Consider the following 25,503-nt stretch of genomic DNA (forward strand, 5'->3'; position numbering starts at 1 on the left):
TGCAGAATGAAGTTGGGGAGGGACGGCCATGTTAGCTTCTAGTTGGCAGAGACTCCTGTGAGATTACACAAGAGTTCAGAGAGGGTGCGTTTGTTTTGTGACACGGCATCGCCCTCTGACACGAGAGCAGCCGAGGGAAGAGTCACGGACGGGAAAGAAACCAGAATTACACAAATGATGAAACAGGGTCATGTGATTAACAGAAGAACACTAACACTTCCTGATTTATTGCATTTCATTTCATTCACTGGAAGAACAAACCGCTGTTCTCTTCCTCTCTCACGCATAAGAGGCGTTCAAATGCAGCAGGTTTTTTTTTTTAATGCCATCAAACTCTTTGCACGCTCAAAAGTGAAAGCTCGTTTCCCTTGTTTTTCTTTTTAAGGGTGTGATGGATTCGCTAGAAGTTCAGAATAGTTCAAACTTTTTCAACGTACACACCGCATGTCATGTGACCAAGAACAACCAATCACAGACTTCCTTTGAATATCAGCGTACAGTGAACACATGGTGGAGAAGTTCAGAGCGCTTTACAGTCCGTCACACAGAATATTTCACTCGCTTCAGTCTTTCCCGTCCAACGGCGTCACAAAAGGTCAAACTGAAGATGACAGGTGGAGCTACTGTGGTGCTGGAATCCAATTATTTTTTGTTTTGACTTGCTGCTAAATGACCACCTCATCTTCATCGTAGCGTAAAGGTTTTTGGTTGCTTAGTAACGGCAGGCGCTTCAGGAGGGCAACCCACCCTGAGCACCTTAAGATTAAAAGGATGAAAGCGTCACGGCCGATGTTTTCAAAGTGGGTTTTTTTTAGACGCAACCCTTGCACTGTTTTTAAATCAGGTTTCTGAAAACAAAATGAAACTAGACGCCGTCTGGAAAGGCTGATCAAATCTGTGAGCGCTTCCATCAAACTTCTAATCTTCGCTCCCCTTCTACGTTTCGGTCTCTTTCCACCACGATAGTCTGAACACTGACGTGTTTTGCAGCCTCGTTGTGGATTTCTGAGTGTGAACTGTAGATTCTGTGAACAGTGTTTCGGTCCGAGTGCATTTTAAAACTAAATCAAGCAACAGTTCCAGCAGCGACCCCATTTCCCCCCCCCCACCTAACCTGTAATTATAACTGTCGCTTGGAGACGTTCCCTGCACTTGTCCTGCCAAACATCTCAGATAAACAGTGACAGTCATCCAAAGGACATTCTGGGATGTGAAGCACGGTGACAGGAAGTAGAAGCAGGTTCAGGGGAAACTCCAGATTACAGGTTGTTAAGAAAAAAAAAGGTCTTTCACCTTGTTTTTAATCTCCCTGCTCTTCTGTTTGCAGCACAAATATGAAACCAAACAACTGGTGTCTGTGTGATGTGTTTCAGAGTCAGACGCTCATGAAGTCTTTTTTGCAGCCTTTGTTCATTAAGAAATAACCTCACTGAAGCCCAGGCTCTGTTTCTAAAAGGCACTACGTGACGCCAAAGGCAAACGGTGGAGTTAGTTTGTTTTTAGGAGGCGACCTCTGAGACGAGCTTCAGATGATTTGTCAGAAGCAACAGAAAAAAAAAGCTTAGCGTTTAGCATAAAATATACACTTTGTTATTTATATATAAAAAAAGGGATCTTGACATTTTGCTGGAGTCAGATTTACAAAGTAGGGCAGAAAAAAAATCCCAAAACCTGAAGGACAGAGGAGATAAAAAGGTCAAACATTTGCTTTTCCCTGCAGAAGTAACGAGCAATCATCTTGTGAAGGTCTGGACTAAAAATAATGATCATAAAAAAAAGAGAACTCTTAGATGAAATTAACTTAGAGGAAGAGGAAGAGGAGGAAGAGGTGTGTTTTCTCATTAGCACCGTTGTGTTCTGTAGTGACTAATTGCAGCCCAATCAAGAGTTGTTTTTCCCAGAGTTCAGCTGGTCGGCGAGTTAATTCCACATTTCATTGTTTCAAAATCGCTGCGTTCAGGAAAATATTGATCCCTGCTGCAATTAGAGGAAGAAGTAAAATATTATTTTTGGTTTGAAGTGAATTAAGTGAATTAATCCTCCGTTGATCCGATCATCTGGGAGGAGAAAGAAAGAAAAAAAAGTATTTCCATCTCGACGCTGAGGACGAGGCGGTGCGTCAGAGGACGGTTTTAATTCCTCAGTCGCTGCTGTCGTCTTCGTCGTCGTCGTCCGACAGGTTGTTGAACTTTGACCCCAGCCGGCTGAGGGAGTCTGAGCGCTGCGCCGGGCCTCCCGACGTCAGCTGCACGAAGCAGTACTCGCAGACGCGGACGGGTTTGGACGACTGGCTGGGCAGCAGATGCTTCTTCTCCGAGCACGGCCCGCAAACCACGAAGCCGCACTTCCTGCAGTGGTGGCGCCGGCTGACGGGCGTGAACTTCACCTTCTGGCAGCGCATGCACACCGTCGCCTCCGAGTCGGGCACCCACACGGCGGCGTGCTCGCCCGTCGGCGCCTTGCCGCTCTTCTGCAGCAGGTCCTCCACGCACTTCCCTATGTGGTTCATCCACTCCGACTTCTCGGTGGCGGTGGCGGCGTACACGGCGAAGGACTTGGTGGGCGTCTTGATGAGCCAGCCGTTGCGCAGGTCGCCCTCGTCCGGCACCGTGTCGATGGTGACGCTCTCCAGCGGGATGATGTGCTGCTTGTTGTACTTCTTCTTCTGGATGACGATGTTTCCGTAGACCAGGATGTCGTTGAAGAGGAAGAACTGCCGCGCTTTGGGCTTCTTACGGCAGAGTTTGGTGAGGACGCCCTCGCCGATCAGCACGCGGCCGGGGATGGCGAGCGGTTGGCCCGCGGCGCCGAAGCAGCCCTCCACCACCGCGATCCGCTTGGAGTTGGCCTCGCTGTTCGCAAGCCGGTCCACCATCTTCACCTCACCTGGAGGAGAAACAGAGAGAGCGTTTGAGGAAAAACGTTTTTCACAAACATCTTTTTATAGATTCATACCGTTAAATCAGATGTTATCAAACGTTTCCTTTCATATCCCTCGTTGGAAGAATATAATCTTTAATCAACCGTTAACAATATTGTGGGGGGAAAAAAAGAGTCACGGTAATATTCATTTAAATAAAGATGAAGTGGAACATAATGAGGTCGTTTCTTTTGCTGCTAAGAAAACTTGAGAAACATAAAACGTTTTCACATTTTTGATTTTACTGAATTGTTTGCATGATGAGCATCTTCTTGTTTTCTACTTTGCTGAATAAATATGCTCTTGTACTTTAGTTCTGCAGTTTGAGAACCACTGTGTTAAATAACAGTTAATAAAGAGTTTAGCTGTAGAAGCAACTTAGCCTCTACTATCAGCCTTAAATTATAAAAACACATTTTAAATATCACACATTCATGTTTTCATGAATCATCAAGACATTAATAAATAACCAGGATATCAAGCAAAGCAGTCAGGACAATGAATGATTAAAGGGCTCACCAGTGATGGATAATTACAGGTCAAACATTTCTCCATGTTCTTATTAATATTTTCCTTTTTACAACTTTCTCCTGTTCGGTGCAGTTTTTCCACTTTCTACTTTCTAAACCTACAGATGTTTGAATAACTTCAACCACACTAATCTCCTCCCACTTGGTCTCGGTTAAACTGCCTGTATGAGTTCTTCTACTGAAATCCCACAAACAGTCTCTATTCCTCTTTATTTCCCTCGTTTTGAAAATGCATTTCTAAAGACTTCGTCACATTTCTCTTTACGGTTCGAACTGGAACTTCTTTCAGCAATCTGTTGATCACACCGATTAGAAAACCTCAGATATTTGAGTCACTTTGAGCTGCGTGAAAGCGAGCATGAAGCATCAGTTTCTCTTCTTAATTTTTCTTCTCTAGGCCACCACATGATTATATAAATATACTGAATATATACAATCCCTTACTTAAAGCATGCATACACACACGGAAACTGAAAGCAAAAACGTCAAGAGTCCTTGTTCAGTCTGACAAAGTCATTGTAAGATAGCCAGCTAGCTTCACAACAACACCTAATGAGGACAACTTTAGAACAGGAAATGTGTTTTAGTGCCTCTTAATAACTTTTTTTTGTTTTGTAAGCGCCTTTTTCAGGGCGTGACGGCTTTGGGATAAAAACAGGTTCAATTTTCAGAAAGTCATGTGATGTGTTCTGTAAATATCAGTGTAACGTAAATAAATGGAGGAGAAGTTAATGGTTTTCAAACTGAAGATGACAAATCAAGCAGCAAAGCTCCTGTGAGGGATTCATGGTGCTGGAAACCTATTAGAATATTTTAACTTTTATACGCATCAACAAACAGCTTGAAAAATAAGTAGTTTCTGGCGAGGAGTTTCAAGCGACGTCTTTCTAACGACGTCTTTCTAACGACGTCTTTCTATTCTAGCGACGTCTTTCTAACGACGTCTTTCTAACGAGAGTTTCTAGCGAGGAGTTTCTAGCGACGTCTTTCTAACGACGTCTTTCTAGCGAGGAGTTTCTAACGACGTTTTCTAACGACGTCTTTCTAACGACGTCTTTCTAACGTTTTCTAGCGAGAGTTTCTAGCTAGCGTTTTCTAGCGAGTTTTCTAGCGACGTCTTTCTAGCGACGTCTTTCTAGCGACATCTTTCTAACGACTTCTTTCTAACGACGTTTTCTAACGAGCGTTTTTCTAGCGAGTTTCTAGCGACGTCTTTCTAACGACGTTTTCTAGCGAGGAGTTTCTAGCGACGTCTTTCTAACGACGTCTTTCTAGCGACGTCTTTCTAACGACGTCTTTCTAACGACGTCTTTCTAACGACGTCTTTCTAACGACGTCTTTCTAACGACGTCTTTCTAACGACGTCTTTCTAGCGAGGAGTTTCTAGCGACGTCTTTCTAGCGACGTCTTTCTAACGACGTCTTTCTAACGACTTTCTTAACGTTTTCTAGCGACGTCTTTCTAGCGAGGAGTTTCTAGCGCGTCTTTCTAACGACGACTTTCTAACGACGTCTTTCTAGCGAGAAGTTTCTAGCGACGTCTTTCTAGCGACGTCTTTCTAACGACGTCTTTCTAACGACGTTTTTCTAGCGAGGAGTTTCTAGCGCCGTCTTTCTAACGACGTCTTTCTAACGACGACTTTCTAGCGAGAAGTTTCTAGCGACGTCTTTCTAACGACGTCTTTCTAACGACGTCTTTCTAGCGACGCGACTTTCTAGCGACGTCTTTCTAACGACGTCTTTCTAACGACGTCTTTCTAACGCCGTCTTTCTAACGCCATCTTTCTAACGACGTCTTTCTAACGACGTCTTTCTAGCGACGTCTTTCTAGCGATGTCTTTCTAGCGAGGAGTTTCTAGCGACGTCTTTCTAGCGAGGAGTTTCCAGCGACGTGTCTCGGTGGGATCAGGGCCTTACTCTTGTCACATGGTGTTAAATTTGCAGCTCTGTGCCGCTGAACAAAGCAGAACTATATAATTGCAGCATCGCTCGTCTGACAACGTATTAACAACACAGTTATTATTCTATAAATAAAGAGTAAAGAAAACATGTATATTTGGTGAACGTGGGTGCTGATATGTGAAAATGAACTAAATGGGTTTTCCTGCTACTTCTTCTATAAATAAATAAAAAAGAAACAAAACAGCAGTAATGTAATCTTTGTAAGCCTGAACACCGTGTAACGCCGGTAACACAGCAGGCCTGTTGGATTCTTAGTTTCTCGCCATATTCAACATAAACCGCAGAGCTAAAAACAATGCTAATTAGCCGGCAGATGCCAGTGCAGCCTGGGCTCCCCAGTGATCTGCACACTAATAACCCGGAGAGCTGCTGCCGAAAGCCCCGGAGAGGACAGAGAGGCTGCTGACATGTCGGCCCCGTTAGCGAGGGCTCGCTGCCCACCGCCGAGGCAACCCGCCAACCGGCTACCACCAGCAGACAGATGAGGGCATGAAAGGGCAAAGCGGCTCCGGAGAGGAGGAGGCATAAATACAGGCTGGAGGCTCCCAAAACCAGTAATCATAGCGAGACAGAGTGGGGATGAAACGGACTGAACATGTAGAGAAAGGATACGTCGCCAAAGGAAAAACAGGCTTTTTGCTCTTCTGTCAGAAATGATGAAGCAAAGACATGAAGAAGAATATAGAAAAACATAGTTCACTACTGAGGAGGATACATAGATTTAATTTAAAATCAATAAAGACATTTTGAATGAAACAGACTATTTTAACATCTTAAATCACCTTGAAATGTGGAAACGACAATCAGGGCCAATAGTAACGGATCTAAATGTGTTATTCAGATATTTAATTAAGGCTTCATTAATTAATTGGCTGATTATTTCTTCAGTGATTGAATCAACTGGTAAATAAAATGCTTGAATCGCTCATCCAACATTTAAATTAGTTGAGTTTATTCAATTAATAATGTATAAAACTGAAAACAGCAACTTGAAAAATGGAAAGCGCACCATTAAACTTTATTAAAAGTGTTCAATTGTCTGACAGATACCTAATTAGTTAGTTAATCAGCTAATTATTTCAGCCACTTGGGATAAAACTAATTCAATTATGAATAAATAAATAATATTTAATGAAACAGATTATTTTAACATCTTAAATCACCTTTAAATGAGAAAACGACATGAAGATCAGGGCCAATAGTAACAGATCTAAATTTGTTATTCAGATATGAAATTAGGGCTTAATTTATTAAGTGGCTGATTATTTCTTCACTGATTTAATCAACTGGTCAATAAAAAGCTTTGTATTGTCAAACCAACAGTCCACAACTTAAACATATCCAATTTATAATTATATAAAACCAAGAAATTCAGCTTGAAAAAAGACTTTAACCATTCAATCTATCCAAAATATGAATATTCCGATGAGTTAATTAACTTTCAGTCCTATTGACAGTGTGTCACATTAATGATATTGTATATTTTGCTTACTTTCAAATTGTATAAATATAATCTGCATTCTGACTTTATGCCATAAAGCACTAAATGCAGTCGACTGGGATGAATGGCTGCAAAACATAATGGGCGGTAACCAAATAGCCTTATAACTGGTACTGGTTTGTGGTCTTCTTTAACTGGTACTGGTTTGTGGTCTTCAGAGTCTCTATTTTAATGCACCTAACCTACGAGTTAGAGCTTTGAGGCCGCCACGCTTCACTGAAACAAAAAGGAATGAAGTCTTTCCAGAAGGACGAAGGTAGAAAGTCTTCTTATCCAACTCAAAAAACATCCTTTAATGGATTCATTGTTTGGTCTCTAAAATGTCAGCAGAGTCTATTCTGACATTTTCAAATGTTGAGTTGTCTTCCTGTCCAACAGTTCAAAACCAAAACAGATTCAGTTCACTATCCTAGAATTAGAAACACAACAAATATTCATATTTGAGAAGCTGGAACCAGTGTTGCTTAAGAAATTACTTAAAACAATAAATCAAAGATGCACTACTGCTTATCTTCTGTTTTGTTTGTCATGTTTTTCTTTCATAATCAATTTAGTTGGGCAATCTTGTGTTGCATAATGACAAGAAATTATCTTTTTTTTGCAATTCCCCTACCGTTCCCCTGGTTTCTACTCCCACAGTTCTTAAGATAACAGCTCCGTAAGCTGACGGCTCTCTGGAGATTCATCACTAGGAGAGAGCTTATGCACATTATTGTTTAATACATTATTATTATTATTATAAATATATGATTATAGCTGCTTTACATTAGCTGAAATCGATAGGACTGTTCTAACGGTTTACTCTGAATGAGGTGATCAGGTACATAATGTCTACGCTCACATTTAACAGACACTTTTTAAGACGTCTACATTTTGGATAGAGTATCAATCAGTTATTAATGGTATTCTAAGTGATTTCAGGCTGAAATGTCTGCTTTCAGCGTGTGTGCACTGATTTAAATGCATTAGCATTTTTAATTATTATTATATTATGCATTCAGACGCTTCTATCCAACAACAAGAGCCACAAATTCCTTTCCCGATACCATGGTGCACAGAAAAATCAGAGTGAGAGGCAGAAAAGGGTTATTAAAGGTTATTTCATCTCCTGCATGTGTATGTTTGTTGACGCTCAGCAGGCGCTCGTGGTTCTGAATGTCAACGCGGTCCAGACGGGCGGCGGAGCTACCTTAGGTTACAGAAAGAGCGGCGGCTTTAGATGAGCCCGATGAATTATTCATGAGGAGCGCTGTCCTCGCTCTATCAGCTTACAAATACCGCTCATTTACTGCTGAGACCGAAGCAGATTAAACCTCCACTCAGTAAATAAACAACAAATAAACAGTGGGAATGAGACTCTTTGTTGTCTATAAGAGGTGGGATGAAAGTTTTTGTTCACCCTTTTCCTCTAGAGGATGAGACTTACGGTATTAACCTGACAAAAACACCAGCTACTACTTCCTATAAAGAAAAATAATGGATTACGTTTACAACTGTTGGGATGACAAACTGAGGAGGAAGTGAAGCGATGAGTCAGGAGCTGAATGGAGAGAGTGACGAAGACGGGGAGTGAAAAGAGTGAAAGCGTGAACAACAAGGACGTCCATTTATCCCCCGAGGAGGACGATGTGAAGGCCGACGCTGTCGAGGATGAAGCAGAGTCATTGTCACGTCTCCTCTGAGGTCACGTTCCTCTGAGAAGAAGCTGCTGCTCTCGTGTTGGCGGGAACATCGTGTAGAGAACGTTCAGAATGTAATCAGACCGGTTCTACCACGCAAACACGCTCTGACTTTAACAGGTGAAAAAACGTTCTAGTGTAAAAGATATTCTGATCTCGACAGGACTTCCTTGTGGGGAAAAAAAAAAAGTAAAATGCACAAAACAAAACAATTAACTAAAAGGTCAGTATCTAGTCAATTAGATGACTCACTTTGAAACCTCAAGTCTGGACAAGTCTGCAAGAGCTCTTAACATCATGGACGACGCAATACTTCTTTCTTATTTGCAAAAAACATTTTGAAACATCCTCGAACTAGACATGCACTAAAAGAAGCGGCACAATCAGACCGGAGGGTAATAAGACTTTGTTTAGTATGCAGTTAAACCAAAAAAATAACCGTAAAGAAGACGTATACGGCGTCTCTAGGTCACTCCTCCTCAGTCCTAATATGGTCGCTAACGTTCACTGGTTGCAAAAAACAAGATGGCGACGGCCAAATCGCCGAACTCAAGGCTTCAAAACAACGAGACGTCCACTTCTTATGTACAGTCTCAAAGCTTCACTGCCATTTTGACTATAAACAGGTTTTTCCCAGAGCTGATGTTCCAGCACTTACTGAGTATTTCTCCAACGTAGGAGGATCAACTTTAAGATGAAGTACCTCACACTCTCGTGAACTATTCGTGACTGGAATGAAGCCTCTGGCTGACCTGAACTTGTGTCAACAACAGCAGCCTCAGTCAGTTATTAACAGTGAGAATGAAGGCAGATAAAAGGATTGGAGGTTAATCTGTTCTTAGAGATGATGGTGTGTAAACTAAACCAATGATTCCACCTGATATCCAACCTGGAAAAACATTTAAAAACACAGATCACTGTTCAAATATTGTGTCCAACTGGAAACAGGAAGTTTGTTTCATATATTTGATATCAGCGCTGTGTTGAGTGTTTATTACAGCATGTGCAGCTCAGCAGTATTGAGTCAGTGCACTTCGTACACTTAGTAGAGATAACAGCAGCTCTATCCAGTTTCAGATTGACTTAAATTACTTTTTATAAACGCTGATTAACTTTCCCCTTCCAGCGGGTATTTCATTTTCCAGTTTCTGGCTGCAGGCTGGTGTTTGTCTCTCACCCCGGATGGGAAAATGTCACAAAGCTTTTTTTATTCAGCTCCTAATCTTTAATTAAACATCCTGTAATATGACTACTCTGCATTTCATAACCACCACCTGAGAGAGAGAGAGGTTCAATTAGAGGATGAATCTGAAGCTTAAAGGTGTGGGGACGTCCCAGTGACACATTTAGACAAGAAGTCTCTGGAGAGGTCGTTCAAACACGAGCAGAAATCCAATAACCTTCATATTAATGTGCATTACACAGTGGGGAAAGAAGTACTCGGATCTGTTCAGTAAAAGGACCTCAGACTCACCCAGTGTTTTTAAATATAGGCCCCGTCTTGCACAACTTAGTTAAGTGGAAACTTACTGAAACAAGTTAAGACATTAGTTCACATTCTTACGCCACTTTGTATTTCTCTGCTAGATTTACCGTTCGTTTTAAACCACTGCATTTAACTTCAACTTAACATTTTCTTGTTACTTTAAAGATTAAGATTTTGAAAACCAATTTTGAGCATCAAATATTTAGAAAAAACAATTTCACACAGCACATAAAATACCAAACGGTGTATAAAGTACTTGAAATGAGCTCCATCTTTAAGGAGTATATGAATCAAACATCGACAGAAAATAACTACTGTATATGTATATAATATATAAAAATGTGTCACCGACGTAGCCCTGCCTAAGGAGTACCTATAATACTTCAAGTACATTTTGCTGTGTACTTTTTTTGGGAGGATTTTAATACTTTTTTGTCAGTAAAGTAGCTGAACACTTGTTCCACCTCTGTACGCACGTCACTGAGGTAAAGTAGGTAGTACTTAAGTGCAATTGCGGGGTACTTGTACTTTACTAAAGTATTTGAAATGAATCTTACTTTATACTTTAACGGACATTTATCTGAATATATATATACATCTCAAAGTTTGAACCAAAGTGCTCTCCGCTCCTAAAAAACAAACCGTTCTTTTATTCAATAGAGAATAAATGTCATTTCACATCGTGGTCATCAAAGAGGAGTTACTGTAACAGACGGAGTGTTTACGAGTTCTCTCCAGAGGAATGACTTCCTGTTGAACCCTCACTGAGAAACCAATATTCTGTTACATAAGAGGAGACGGGCTTTTGTGACTCCAAGATAACAAGACTTCAACAACTGCAAGGATGAAACCATCAGTCGATTGACAATAAAAGAGATTTGCTGGTTCCAGCTTTCTCAAATGTGATTTATTTTCCTTTGTCAGATATAATTACACGCTTCACATGCTTGTCCTTTAGGAATGAGGGTCGAACACATTTTTTTAACGGGTATTTTTCACAGCTTTTTTTATAGACAAACAATATTTCCATAGTTGTAAGTTGCCGCCCAAGAAAACACTTAAACTGACGGAAATCAAGTCGACAAAAGCTGCTGAAAGCTCAAATTTAACAGATGCTTTTGAAGACGTCTGGATTTTGGATCGAGTATCACTTAAACCTTTGAACTAAAAGAAGATTTGGGGAGTTTTCTGCTCCCGTCATATTTCTTTTTCTGTGGTCTTGATTTTTACTGTGTTATAAACGTCCTGCTCCTCTATGGAAACAGAACAATCATAGCTAGAAGTAGAGAACTCAAACATGTCTTAAATGCAGAATAACACAGTTGTAATGACATAAATCATAAAAAAAAGTTTTGATAATCTCTTTTACAATCATTTATTTTACACAATTGCCAAACAATGGAATCTATATATCCAAAATGTCCTTTGTGTATTGAACTATTTACATATTTCCAGCCTCTCCTCTCTGCTCTGTGTTCAGCAGCAGTTCAGTTAAAGTTTTACAGATTTGTTGTCACATGACTGTTGGTCTCAGATGAATCAATCATGACTTCATAGTTTCACTGAGGAGCTCAGAATTTAATGTTTTTTACAGAATCTGGTTAAAGCAAACGGTTTATTTGGAATTTAGAATATTCTTATTTTGACAGAAATTTTCGTCACACATGATGTGTTCAAGGCTCGTCCGAAAGATGAAAATCTGACAATAATGACGTTTTTTACAGCTTCTGTGTTTGATAAACTATGTAGTTTTGGCGATTGTTTAAAGAAAGAATGCTTTTCTTGTCGTTCAGAGGGTTAACATGAATTAAAGAGGCTAAAGGTTGCTCATCCAGGACATCCCTGGCAAAATAAAGAATCATACAACTCTGCTCTAATTACCAATAACTCTGGGTTTAATAAGCTGCAGAGAACAACAAATAAAGAAACTTAAATGAAACTGGTTTTCCCCCTTTACACTGTTCTGTCTTCAAACCATTAATCACCTGTTTGCATTCTCTCAGACTCTCCTCTGGTACGCAGAAACAGTGAAAACACAAACGCGTCCGATCGCATAAACAACAGAAACTCAAAAGGCTTTTAAACTGATTTCAAACCAGTGATCTGAGGGCAGGATGAGGGTAATAAACAGGGTAATAAACAGGGTAATAATCTGAGTAATAACAGACCAAAGATCATGTTAAATAACACTTCAGCTACTCTGAGACATACATTTATGTCCATGCTCTCTTATTGTGAAATGTCAGGCTTGTGTGAGTAATATGGGCTGTACAAAGGGAATATTTACACAACCTTAATAGTCCCACTTAAACTAATATATCTTCTGAAGGAACAAGAAGACGTCATACAAATATTTTCTGAGGATAAAAGTACAATAAACATTCTGGTCAGAGGCTGAGAGCAAAAAGTCATTAATTAAATGATCAAATTAAGCTTTTAAGTCGTTTTTTTTGGCTGCTAGAAGCTCGGAAATGATTTCCAGAAGCTGCTCCCTCTCGACCTCAGCTGTCTCCAAACGCTGACGAGCACCACGATTAAACTCTTTTCCTTTTTAGAGATCACACACGGACGTCAGCAGAAAGAGTCAGAGTAAAGGCTACGCTTAGTTTTACCCCCCAAAAAATACTACGTCATTGTTTTAATGTCTTATCTTAATAGTTTGTTTACGGCTTTACCGCTGACCTACAAGCTGTTGACTCAGAGCACATCTCCTCCTCTAGACTTTCCTCTTCATGAAAGAAGCTGATAAAATAAGATCAAAACTCCTCAATGTTGGGCTGCTTTTAGGCGGCAGACATTCAACTCTACTCCCAGTTTCTCGTCCAGGAGATTTATTCATGAATAATCACATATTTTATTTATTTCTTGATGTGACAATATGAACAAACTACGACGCTGTTTTGCTGAAAAGAGACAGACCTGTGTTAAGTATAGGGCTCCATTCATTCCTCAGTTATTAATGATTTAGTTTCGATTGGTGACGTTAACAAATAAATAAATGTTATTTAATTTAAAATATATGAAAGAGAAACGTAACATTTGTGAAGCTAAACGGTTATTTAGTTATTATGTTATTTATCCTAAAACCCTGCCAAAAGACTCATTGATTATCAAAACAATTTAACAATAAACTACTCAGTCAGTCAATGAATGATTTTTCTGCATTTCTCTCAGGCTTTTCTGATTCGTCGATAAAATGTTTTGCAAACTGGCGTCGCTGCAAAAACAAAAAACTAAACATCTTCACCACCAAAGAAAAAGTGAAAAACATCCTTTCAAACACGAGAATTGTGACATTTCAGCTGCAGCAGTTTTAATTCAGACACTTAATCATTGAAAAAACTTTATGGGGAGATTCTTGATTAAAAAGAAAAGAGCCTGAGGAGAAACTAACTCTTGCTTTCTCTGTCATCACGTTTACAGGTTCAAACACATCAATGAGTCAGACTATCTAGCTAAAGGATTAGTCGACTGCACGTTTAAACGCGCAGAGGATTCCCAAGAAGAAAAGGTGTAACCTATCAAGAGTCTAGTTCAGCAGCGGTAACCACGGAGATGGTTCCTCTGTTTGTAAAACGTACCGTCAGCTGCAGGTTTCATCTGGCGTTTCCCGTAGAGAGACTGTGGAACACGGACCAGAGTTTAAAAGATGAACTCATACAAAAGCCAAAGCAAGAGACAGAGATTCACCAGCACACGCCTTCAAAACCACTAAACCCAGGAGTTTGATTATTATGAGCTTCAATGCAGAGTGAAGCCTTGATAACGTGCATGTATTGTTGTTTTTTCTCCAATATTTTGGTGTTTGGATTTATACCAAAAAACATAATCCAGAGACGGTTATTCTGCTGCAGGAGTACGTTTCTATGGAGTCACTTAGAGGTGGAAAGTATAGAAGGTATAGAAAGTACACCAGTATAATACTTCTACTACACTGAGCCTCGAGATGCACCTATTGATCTTTTGACTATCAACAATTGATGTTCTTTTTTTTGCTGTTCACGTCGGCACACATAAAAAACATTTATATTAACATTTAAAGATGAATTAATACACCCTGATATGTAATGTAACCGTCCATGCTTCAAGTTTATACCGTCATATACATTTAAGGAGCTAGTCAATCAACAAAAAAAGTTATCTGCAAATATTTGGATCATACATTAAAGCCTGTCAGGAAACATTTTATACCAAATATTTGTTGGTTTTCTGCTTTAGAAATAGGATTGATTTTAAAATCATAATAGTACAATGGACATGTTCGGGTTTTTGAATGACACTGACATTTTGTATTTAAACAATAATTATCAGATTAATCAATGATGAAAATACTCGTAGCTGAAGCCTTAGAAAATACTACAACTGACTAAAATCAAGTCGATCAAAGCTGCTGAAGTCCATTAATGTGATTTTGTGGGATTCTTCTTAACAAAAAGGCACAAATATGTCTAAAGATGTAGAATTCAGTCTGGGGGAATCTCACGCTTTCAAAACACGGAGCGAATATGCAGCGATGTGGAATCTGAGTGTGAAAGGAGGCCGTCTGGTTCAGTAAATAATGAAACTCCCCGTCAGGCTGCAGAGTTCCTGCTCCGAGCTTTAAACACATTCTAACAACCTGAAGTGGCTCACAGTGTGAAGTAAAAAAAAGAAAGAAAAAGAAACAGGACTGACGGGATGGAGTTTGAGAGGAATTTGCTCCGAACAGGCCTCCATCTGTTTCCCTCATTCTGCTGAGCTCATGTGTGCAGCAGGCTCAACCTTTAAACCTTTAAACCTTTCCAATGCAAATAAAGGTAGCAAAAGAGGCTCTAATAGGCTCTGGGTTCTAGTTCTGGGTTCTAGCCCTGGCTTTCAGTTTGACATTTTTCCGTCCCCTTTATAGCGAGTTCAGGGATGTTTCTGCATGAACCACAAAAACAAATATTTTATTGAAATTGCTTCATCCCTGGAGCTCGCCCACTCCTGTTCAAACATCAGAAAGAGAGAAACAGCTGGAGGCTACGAAGCAGTTCTGAAGGTGAAACAAAAGATGTTCCACAATCTGTTCACTATCTATCAGAGCCTGGAGGTATGATTTATTTATTTGATTATTGTTATTTTATTCTGCATTTATTTTTATAACATTTTATTTATATTATTTATTTTATTAAATTGTATTTTTTATTTTATTTAGTATTATTATTATTATTTTTAGATATTTTTTTTCTCCATTTTGTATTTATTTTATTTCTTAGTTTGTTCTTATCGTATCACTTGGTTTTATTGTTGCATCTATTAATAATAATTAATAATAATAATAATTGTTGTTGTAATAATTGTTATTGTAATAATTAATAATAATAATTAATAATAATAATAATTGCTATTGTACGTTTTTATCAGGGTTTAAACTTTCACCTTAGCTTGTCTTGTTTTTGTTGGACCTCACCATCAAACCTTCTCTTGTTACGTTTCTCTTCTATCTTCCTTTTGCTTCGCTGTTTTTGTCAAATCACCGTTTTTAAAAAGGTGCTATATGAAAGAAGTTTTATTATAATGCATTTCTACAGCCCTTGGACCGATGCGATTCAGTATGCATATTGTCCAATACTGTTAAAATCACATCTTGGATATCAGACGGATCCATGTAAATATGTAATAATGGTGCAGAACGTCCCTCTAGCTAGCTCATTAGCTATGCTGGTGTCTTTAGCATGGAGGATGGATGAACATGACCAACGACACATCATTACTGCCACTTGTGTTTTCACCTCTACGGCAAAAACACGTTCAACCGTCTCTCGAACCGTTAAACAGGCGGCGAGATCAATAAAGATTTATTCAAACACTCAACTACGGACCCGTTCAGACACATTCTCATCAGCGGACGATGAGAATCACTCGAGGCTACTTCTAGAAGGAATTAATAAATCCGGCTTGTCGTGTGTGCGTGCACCGATACTCCACCCGATTTCAAACTCGGCATGGTAACCATAGCAACCACCCACCACTTCCTCTATTAAATGTCCACCCATGTTTATGAAAGTGACAATGTATGTGTGTGTATGTGTGTGTGTGTGTGTATATATAACAATCTGGCCACACCGCACACTATTTAAATCAGATTACATACACATTACAACAAAATGTTAAAATTAGAAAAAATCTACAAGAACTTAGATTCTTTGCAGTGAATTTGTTTTTCTAAAACATTAAAAAAAGGAGTTGCCATGGCAATTTGCACTCCTACACCTGTTTTAATGGGAAGCCCATTCAACTGACAGTTTAAATTAATTGCTTTGAAAATCATAAACTGTATATAAGAAGTGGACGTAGTCATCTTGGTGTGTGGAATTATGTTTTACAATTTTTTGCCATTTTGGTTGTCGCCATATTCAAAGACCTGTCAGTCAGTGTGTAGCCCCGCCCTAAAGCACACCCTGCTTTATGGTCTGTTTGACTCTAAATGGAGCATCATTTACTAAATGAACATCATGCTGTATTGAAGAAGACTTGAAACTAGAGATTGAGACCATAAACTCATGTTTACAATGTTTACTGAGGGAATAAATCAAGAGAGAAGTAGAGTCATTTTCTCATAGACTTCTATACAACCAGAGGAGTCGCCCCCTGCTGGACAGGAGAGAGAATGCAGCTTTAACAGGAAGCTTTGACTTCACTTTTCAGAACCGGAAGTTACCGCCTGCTTGGAATACATTTAAATTAAATGCAAATTGTCTGAAAAAACAGGTCTGATATCGGAATATTATATCGGCGTCAGCAGATATCCAACGTAAGGCGTCAGAGTTGAACAGGAACTGAAATAAAAGTGGATCCTTGCATTTGTAATATTAAAAACAAGAGTTTTAAAGCGCTTCACAATGAAAGCGTTACAGCGCGTACAGATGTTTAGGAAAAAGCGATTCTACATTTGTCAGTGTTTTAATCTAAACTTATAATATGAAACCTAAAATGAGAATAATTACAATAAAATAAACAGTATGATGGAGGATTGAGGAAGGAAGGTTGACCTGGTTAAAGCTGCAAAACTAGTTCTAACAAAACAGGAAATCCTCTCACGCTGGGTTAGTTGCTGCTCTGTGCTTTTGCTAACATGAAGAACACTGATGTTTGGATTTCCACCAAATACGCAAATACAGGATTTACTGGAGAGAAATATGCAAAGCAACATACCTGTATGTTGCTTTGCATATTTCTCTCCAGTGTAAACTCTGAATAAATGCACCTGTACGCATTAAAGGAAGACTTTCTGGAGACAGAGGTGTATATTTTGGATGTGGAAAAGTGCAATTAGTTATAAATAATTTAACAAATCTAACAATGTCACAATTCCTAAAATATACTTTTTCTACTCAAAATAAAGTAGATTTTCTTATGCGATTGTCAGGATAACTACTTGTCTTTTTGTTTAGGCACTAGAGCGGAAAAGGACTTTTGTTTGTCATTATTTTTCACATTTAATAGAGTAAACCATTACTTGATTTTAAACATTTTAGATAATTTCATTTCATTTCACTGACAAAAACTGCAGAATGGGTTTCATTTTAAAATTCCATTTCCGACATTTTCAAAAGATGACAGCCAACATTAAAGGTTCGAGCTTTTTACAGATTGTTTTTAAGTGACCTTTTCTGTTTGGGATCTGTCCACTGATTAATAACTGATACCCGATTGGTTAAGCCTCCGAGCTCAGATAGTGCTGAGTCATTCAGACAGTTACAGTCTCAGTAATTCAAACTCATTTTAGACACGTTCTCATGTGTGAGATGGTATTTCCTGCCACTACAGGTTTCCGGTTCAGCAGATAAGACTTTCTGGTGGTTATCTCACTCGTAAATCGAATCGATGGATCATGAAGCTCTGCTCGGAAACAAAGTCTTCTTCAAGATCCAGGTTTACATCGTGGGAATATTCCTATCGGCTGAAACGTACATAACTTATTTCTATTTGATTAACTGGAGGGACTTTCTGTCACCTTTTCTTCACTGAAGCATCACAGTATGAATGCTTATTGGTCACACATTTACTTATCCATCAAACAAAAACACTTGAGTGTCTTCTGCAAAAATATACATCACCGCTGGTCATTAATTGTATTAAATAACATAAAAAATACACATAGATTGCATCATTAATTTCAACCCAACAACCCGACAAACACGGAGAATTCAAACTACTTTAAAACTCAACGTCACAACAAAAGATCAGGAAAGTTATTTAACTATTTCTGATTTAAATCACAGATTTAAAAAAAATCGATTTGTGTCGCCAATGAGCATCAAAACACGCATTAAAAAACGTGTCCCTGAAGAAAGCTAGGTCTGTCGTTAGCTTAGCATCGTCAGTATTTGTTTAAGATACTTCCTGAATCTTGTGTTCTTAAAGGAAAGTAGCAAGAGAATCAGAATCAGACCAAACATACAGAAGGCTTTAAAATGAGGGGAAACAAAGTGGTGGAAACCAAAGAACAACTTGGTTTATATTCAAATAATTAATGTTAAATCCCGAGTCTGGGCTTTATCTCAAAGTTTAGGACCTTTCACAACTAAGAAATAAGACTTTGCATGGTTTTAAATCTTAAAAATACTATATACGACCCTTTAAGACTTGCAGAAGCTACCGTTGTATAAACAATATGAGGAATTCTGTGACATTTTTATTTGTCTTAAGGCATAAATTTGTGTATTTTCTATTGCAATTGTAGTTCTAAATAATCAGAGTACGCATTACAGACATTAGAGGTAGGGGAACAACATAGTATTGTGATATTTGGGCCAATATTGTATTAGTACACGGCCTCCAAGTATTGATCTTTTATTTATTTTTCAGTCCACTAGATGGTGGTGAGTTTTTTCTGGGTAAAGGCAGCAAGAGTTGCAGGACTTTTGTCAAAACAAAGATGGCGTGTTTTCTAATGATAAACCCATTTTGTTTCCCAAAACGATTGAATAAAGATGAACCAAGTGAAACATTATCTTATTAGATAAAACTAATGTTTACAAACTGCGTAATTTGCATTTGAAAAAAGATAATGAATCGCAGTATTTTGCAAAATGTTTAAAAATCACAATTAAATCGTTCTGTTTCTTTGTTTGTTTCTTCCTCAGCGTTTTTCTTTGGACAGTTTAGAGGCAGACGAGCAGGAAGAGAGACGAGACAAACTACAGTGACAGAAGAAGAACACAAGTAAAAAAAAATAAAGAAGTGAAACAGTGACTTACTATGAAACAAGTGTTGTTAAAGAAGTGTTGAGTAAAGGTGACTGTGGCCAGAAATGAAAAGGGGAAGTGTGGTTGTTGAAAGTCGACACTGACTGTACGGACTACTTTCCTTATTAGGTTACTTTACTGCCCCAACAGTGGAGTAATAAGACACTTATATACAAAGCATTCAACTGATTATAACTCAATTAATTCATATTAATTAGCTCAACCAAAGAGCTTTTGGTTTCATTTTGGTTTGTTTATAAATACTGCAGGTGATTTAAACAGAAATGTCTAAGTTTACAGATTGTTTATGAAGCGTTTTAGTAGCGAGTTTATATTGAGAAGCATTCTAGTTGTAGTTATTTGTATTTAGTATCTGTTTATTCCTCTAATTGTTCAGAGATAGTATAGCCTAAGTAGCCTAACACTGGTGTGTTTTGGTTTTCCTAACAAAAGAACCAGACCCACACTCATTTAGTAATTTAGTGAAAGTGCCTGTGCCTTTTTCAGTTCATTTCCCTTTAGATTAACTCATTAATCTGTAACTAATCAATACAATAAGGGGAAAAAAACACTTTGCTTTAACTTCAGCCCTCCACTGATTCAATGAGCTATGGCGCCGTATTTTTGGAGTGCTTAATCCATCTAATTTGATTGTTTTGTGAAAAAAGATTCTGTCCGCTTTACAGAAGTTTATCCTCGCCTTTTGATCAGGTCACGGATGCTCTGAACGATCAATTGTGATCAGCTGATATCCATACTAAATAGATTGATCTGTGGTCTCTGATAAGGCCGATCAGAAGAGCTGATCAGCTGACGCATTGACTCTGAATTTAAAAGAGAGGTAGGTTTTCCGATGCTGCCGTCAGATAAAAGCAGCAAAAACTAAGCTTCAAATTGTGACATTTCATCAAAAACATTTTATTCTACATGTCTAAAAAATAAACCGTCTACTCTAAACACATTCTGTGAAAAACATTAAATTCTGAGCTGCTCAGTGAAACTGTGAAGCCATGATTGATTCTCCAGAGACCAACAGTCATGTGACAAAAATTCAGTGAAACTTTGACTGAACTGCTGCTGAACACAGAGAGGAGAGGCTGGAAGGAGAGGATGTGAAATGGAAATAGATTATTTATAGCACATAGAGCCGTCATTTTTTCTATAATTGGTAACACTTGTTGGCAAATCTATATAAAAATGTATAATTATTTCAAGTTATTATAGCTGTATTTCTGCAATAAAGACATGTTTGAGTTCTCTCTACTTATAGTCATGACTGTTCTGTTTCCATAGAGGTGAATGCATTTCTTATTGCAGAAAAAAACAAGACAACCGAGATAAAAATGTGCAGAAAATGAGCTGAATCAGCTTTTGGTTCAGAGGGTAAAATAAACCTATAGAACATGTGAACATGCCATCTCTAGTGCATCAAATCAAGCGCTCCCTGTTGCGTTTGTTCACCTGTGAACTAGCCTCCGTGTCGCACACAGGAGGTAAACCTGCTCCTCTTATGCATCTAATCTGCATCCATTTATAAACGGAGACATATTGGATTATGTGCTGGGTGTTGGATTACACACCAGGAAACCCAGAGCAGACATCCTGTGCACAGAGGAGATTACCTGGCAGGTAGCTCGTTTCCCTCGGCTTTCAACCGGTTTAGCTCTGGCAGAACTAGTTCTCCAACACAGAGGGGAGGAAGAAACGGCCGCTGAATGAATTTCCAGAAGGAAAAGTGATTCGTCATGGTGATCGTTTAATCTGGTCTGGAAAAGGAAAGTGACATTTTCCTTCACTAACCAGAGGACGTTGCCTGTTGGTTCTTTTTATTAAAATCCGACTGATCTGTTGGTAATATTTCCATCACAGAGGGTAACAGACGTCTTACTTTCTGTCTTCTGAGAAGTGAGAATAACCAAAACACCAGCTGCCGTGCAGAAGAAGCTTTAGAAACCAAAATGTTTCTTTTCAGCCGTCGGTTTGAGGGTGAAAACCAGATTTATACGTCCCGCAGGGCTTTGAATCAAATCCCAGCGGGTGTTAATTTGAGTTTTACTACCTCATGCTATCAAATTTGGGCATTTCTTTGAGACGTGGTGCCATTAAGTGCCCAAAATAATAAAGGTCATTAAATGTTTAGTGGTAATAATAGATATCCGAACACTTTAATCAATGCAGAGAAAACTTTATTTAAGCTTTCATATCTTATGGATATCTATTTCTACCAGTTTGAGCTTTTTGATACTTCAAGAAGCTTATTTAAGATAAAGACGATGGAAGCGGTTGTTATCTTGCATTAATTATTTAGTAAAATATATTTAAATAACAATCAAACATTTGCAAGTAGTGGCAGCTCAAATAAGAGGAAATGCTCATTTTCTCTATTACTGTGAATTGATTTCCTGTTTGTTAGATAAAAGATGATATTTGAAGGAAATGTTACGAGTGAATCAATAATGATAATGATCTTTACTTGCAGCCCTAAATATAACACAATAAAGCTGGATCTCAGTCACATTACCATCTAATACTCAACCCTACAAGGCGGTGACATTTCAGTCTCATAAACCAAGGAGGTCACAGGTTTGATACCCGTTGTTAGCCGAGCAACCTGTTGAAGAGTTGCACTGGATAGAAGTTATGTCACTAAACGCCTCAAACCACAACTTTAAATACAGAAACTCTAACAATAACCAGATGTATGTAGCGTCATTATCACCCCAAACATAATTTGTTTTCAGACATGAGTGACGGCGTCTCTGGGGAAATGTTCTGTTGTCTGGAAGAAGGAAAGTGTTATCTGTGTATGACTTTGAATTCGTACAGATTATGTCATGAATATTATTAATGCAAGCCCTTTTACTAAAGTTAAAGTAGAAATACTACACTGTAAAAATACTCCACTACAAGTTAAAGTCCTGCATTCAAATCCTTAATGAAGTAAAAGTATGTATCAGCAAAATGTACAAATTGAACTTATAAAGACATATTTTAAACACAGTTATGTCAGCTGGTGAAAACTATGAACAGCGTACGGTGGAGGAAGTATTCAGATTCTTTACTGCTGTAAAAGTATTAATACTCCACTACAAGTAAAAGTCCTGCATTCAAAGTCTAAGTGTACTTAAAGTAGTTAAAGTAAAAGTATTGACAGTTATATCTGATGTTTCATGGACTGATATTACTGATGAATAAATGTGTATATTTCATTTTATCTCCAACATTTTCTTGGGTAAATGTACTTATAAATGTTGGTAAATGATTCTAAAGTACTTCACATTATATACACTATCTGATAATAAGGACTTATTCTGACTTATTAATTCAGAATCATGTGTTTTGGCCAAGTATTTCTACACACTAGGATTTTTAAGTTACTCTCAATGTACAAGTTTACACACAATAAAATCTAAAAATAAAAAAATTTAAGAAAAAAGCTTCTTAAAGGCCAAAGTCAAATCTCAAAATCGCTTATTTATGCAACTTAGATTCCAGAACCCACCGATATTCACTTTGCAAAGTTATCAGACAGTGAAAAGCTGAAAATCTCTTTTTAAATTAAAAATATTACAACTGAAACTGGTTTATTGCCAAGTAAGTAAGTTTGACTGAGTGATTGATGTATAATAATAATAATTTTAATAGAATATAAAACTACAGGCAAAGTACTGCAAAAGCAAAAAATAAATATAGAGGGAGAAAAATGGGCTAAAAGATACTGTAAAAAACAGAAATGTTGAATATAGCTGTAGTAGGGTATGTAAAATAAAAATGTTTTTATATATTTGTGTTTTGAACTACTGGTCAGACAAATAAAAAACATTTAAAGACAACACATTGGACTTTTTTCTGTATTTTCTGATGTCTAACAGACTAAAGAATGAATCTGTTAATTGGTAAGTAACCAAAAAATAATGGAATATTAAAAATAAAATGTATAATAATAATTTTAATAGAACATAAAACTACAGGCAAAGTGCTGCAAAAGCAAGAACATAAATATAGATAATAATAATAATAATGGGCTAAAAAGATACTGTAAAAAAACAAATATGTACAATATAGCTATATGTAAAATAAAAATGTTTTTATATATTTGTGTTTTTGGACTACTGGTCAGACAAATAAAAAAACATTTAAAGACAACACATTGGACTTTTTCTGTATTTTCTGATGTTTAACAGACTAAAGAATGAATCTGTTAATTGGTAAATAATCACAAATTAATGGAATATTAAAAAAATTATATAATAATCATTACTTTCAGTCCTTAAAGACAAGAGATGTAAATCTGCAAACAGTGCAAAGGATTATGACGCAACTTCTTGGATACTCTTGAATAATGAGCTTAGAACCAGCAGGGTCACACGAGGATGACCTTTGACCTTGCAGCACAGCAGTCACATGAGAACAAACTGTTACTCAAATCTGACTCAAGTTAGAGACAAACTTGCTTTTTTATGGTGGAAACAGTTTCACTAGAATCACATTCTCTCCATGAAGAGGTACAGGAGGGAGGAGCACACACAGATACTTTAAAATACTTCTAAAAGTACTCTATTAATTATTATTATTTATTGTTATTATTTATTATTTATTATTATGAATACTTATTATGTATTATTATTTATTATTATGTTTTATTATTATTATTATTATTATTATTATTTTATTATTTTTTATTATTATGTATTATTATTATTATTATGAATACTTATTATTATTTATTATTCTTATTATTTATTGTTATTATTGTTATTATTTATTATTATGAATACTTATTATTATTATTATTATTTATTATTATTTGTATTATTATTATTTATTATTATTATTATTTATTATTATTATTATTTATTGTTATTATTATTATTATTATTATTATGAATACTTATTTATTTTTATTATTATTATTTATTTATTATTATTATTATTTAATTATTATTTTTATTATTATTATTATTATTATTTTATTATTTTAACATTATTATTATTTATTTTATTATTATTTATTATTATGAATACTTATTTATTATTATTTATTTATTATTATTATTATTATTATTATTATTATTATTATTATTATTATTATTATTATTATTTATTATTATTATTTAATTATTATTTATTTATTATTATTATTTATTATTATTATTATTATTATTTATTATTATTATTATTATTAGTTATTATTATTTTATTATTATTGTAATTATTATAATTATTATTATTATTATTATTATTTATTAATATTAGTTTATTATTATTATTATAATTATTATTACTATTATAGAATTATTACTCATTCATCATGTTGTTGTTCAGCTGGGAGGACGGTGCGTTTGCGGTCCGTCCCGGAGTGTCGTACATTCCTAAACCCACTCAGCTAGCACAGAGCTAGCATCTGTTGCTTCATTTTACCGAAACTACCTCTCCTCTGCCGGCTCTCCCCACCACCCCACACACCTGCAGGAGTCCTCACCTCCACCTCTACACCTGTACAGAAGTCTAGAAGAACACGCAGCTCAATGCACGGTAACTTATTAGCAGCTAGCTAGCCGTTAGCATGAATGGGAAAGCAGCACGGAGTTAGCTTCGGCTAGCTGTTAGCATCGAGTGCCAGAACGGTAACTTTTACATTGTGGTTGTAAGTGGACTACGTACCTGCTCTGGTGGTCTGGGGGTCTGTGTGGGGGACGTGGGGCCCGGGTGTGGAGCAGGTAGAGTCGGGTCAGAGCAGAGCCTCCCCCCGCTGAGTCCGCAGAACTGAACCGCAACTGGAAACTCCGACCGCGAGAGAGGACCGCGACGTGGCCGCGCCGCGCTGCGTTCAGGGCGCAGCGGACAGTGGGGAAGGAGAGACACAGAAGACACAGAAGACACAGTGTCTCCTACCTGAGCCTCTGTGGTTATACTGGATACAGATATAAGACCTGTGCTGCTCAGACACTCTGTCCTCACATCCTCTGTCCTTAGTCCCTCTGTCCTTAGTCCTCAGTCCTCTCCTCTGTCCTTAGATCCTCTGTCCTCACATCCTCTGTCCTTAGTCCTCAGTCCTCACCTCCTCTGTCCTCAGTCCTTAGTCCTCACATCCTCTGTCCTTATTCCCTCTGTCCTTAGTCCCTCTGTCCTTAGATCCTCAGTCCCTCACCTCCTCTGTCCTCACATCCTCTGTCCTTAGACCCTCACATCCTCTGTCCTTAGACCATCCTCT

At 37.5% G+C, this 25,503-nt stretch overlaps 1 protein-coding gene across 2 annotated transcripts; it reads right to left on the reverse strand.

Moving 5' to 3' along the window:
- Positions 1–116: 116 nt before the first annotated feature.
- On the reverse strand, positions 117–25,146 carry plekhf2 (pleckstrin homology domain containing, family F (with FYVE domain) member 2). 2 transcript variants are annotated; one of them, XM_054620947.1, is made up of 3 exons: positions 24,954–25,146; positions 13,659–13,698; positions 117–2,886 (listed from the first exon to the last, which is right to left on the reverse strand). In XM_054620947.1, the coding sequence occupies exons 2-3, from the start codon at positions 13,675–13,677 to the stop codon at positions 2,141–2,143; spliced, it is 765 nt and encodes a 254-aa protein (XP_054476922.1). In that variant the 5' UTR covers positions 13,678–13,698; positions 24,954–25,146; the 3' UTR covers positions 117–2,140. The 2 variants fall into 2 exon arrangements, with proteins under 2 accessions (XP_054476922.1, XP_054476923.1); XM_054620948.1 differs by lacking the exon at positions 13,659–13,698.
- Positions 25,147–25,503: the final 357 nt, after the last annotated feature.

This window comes from Anoplopoma fimbria, chromosome 20, assembly GCF_027596085.1.
Source record: "Anoplopoma fimbria isolate UVic2021 breed Golden Eagle Sablefish chromosome 20, Afim_UVic_2022, whole genome shotgun sequence".
Classification (NCBI taxonomy): Eukaryota; Metazoa; Chordata; class Actinopteri; order Perciformes; family Anoplopomatidae; genus Anoplopoma; species Anoplopoma fimbria.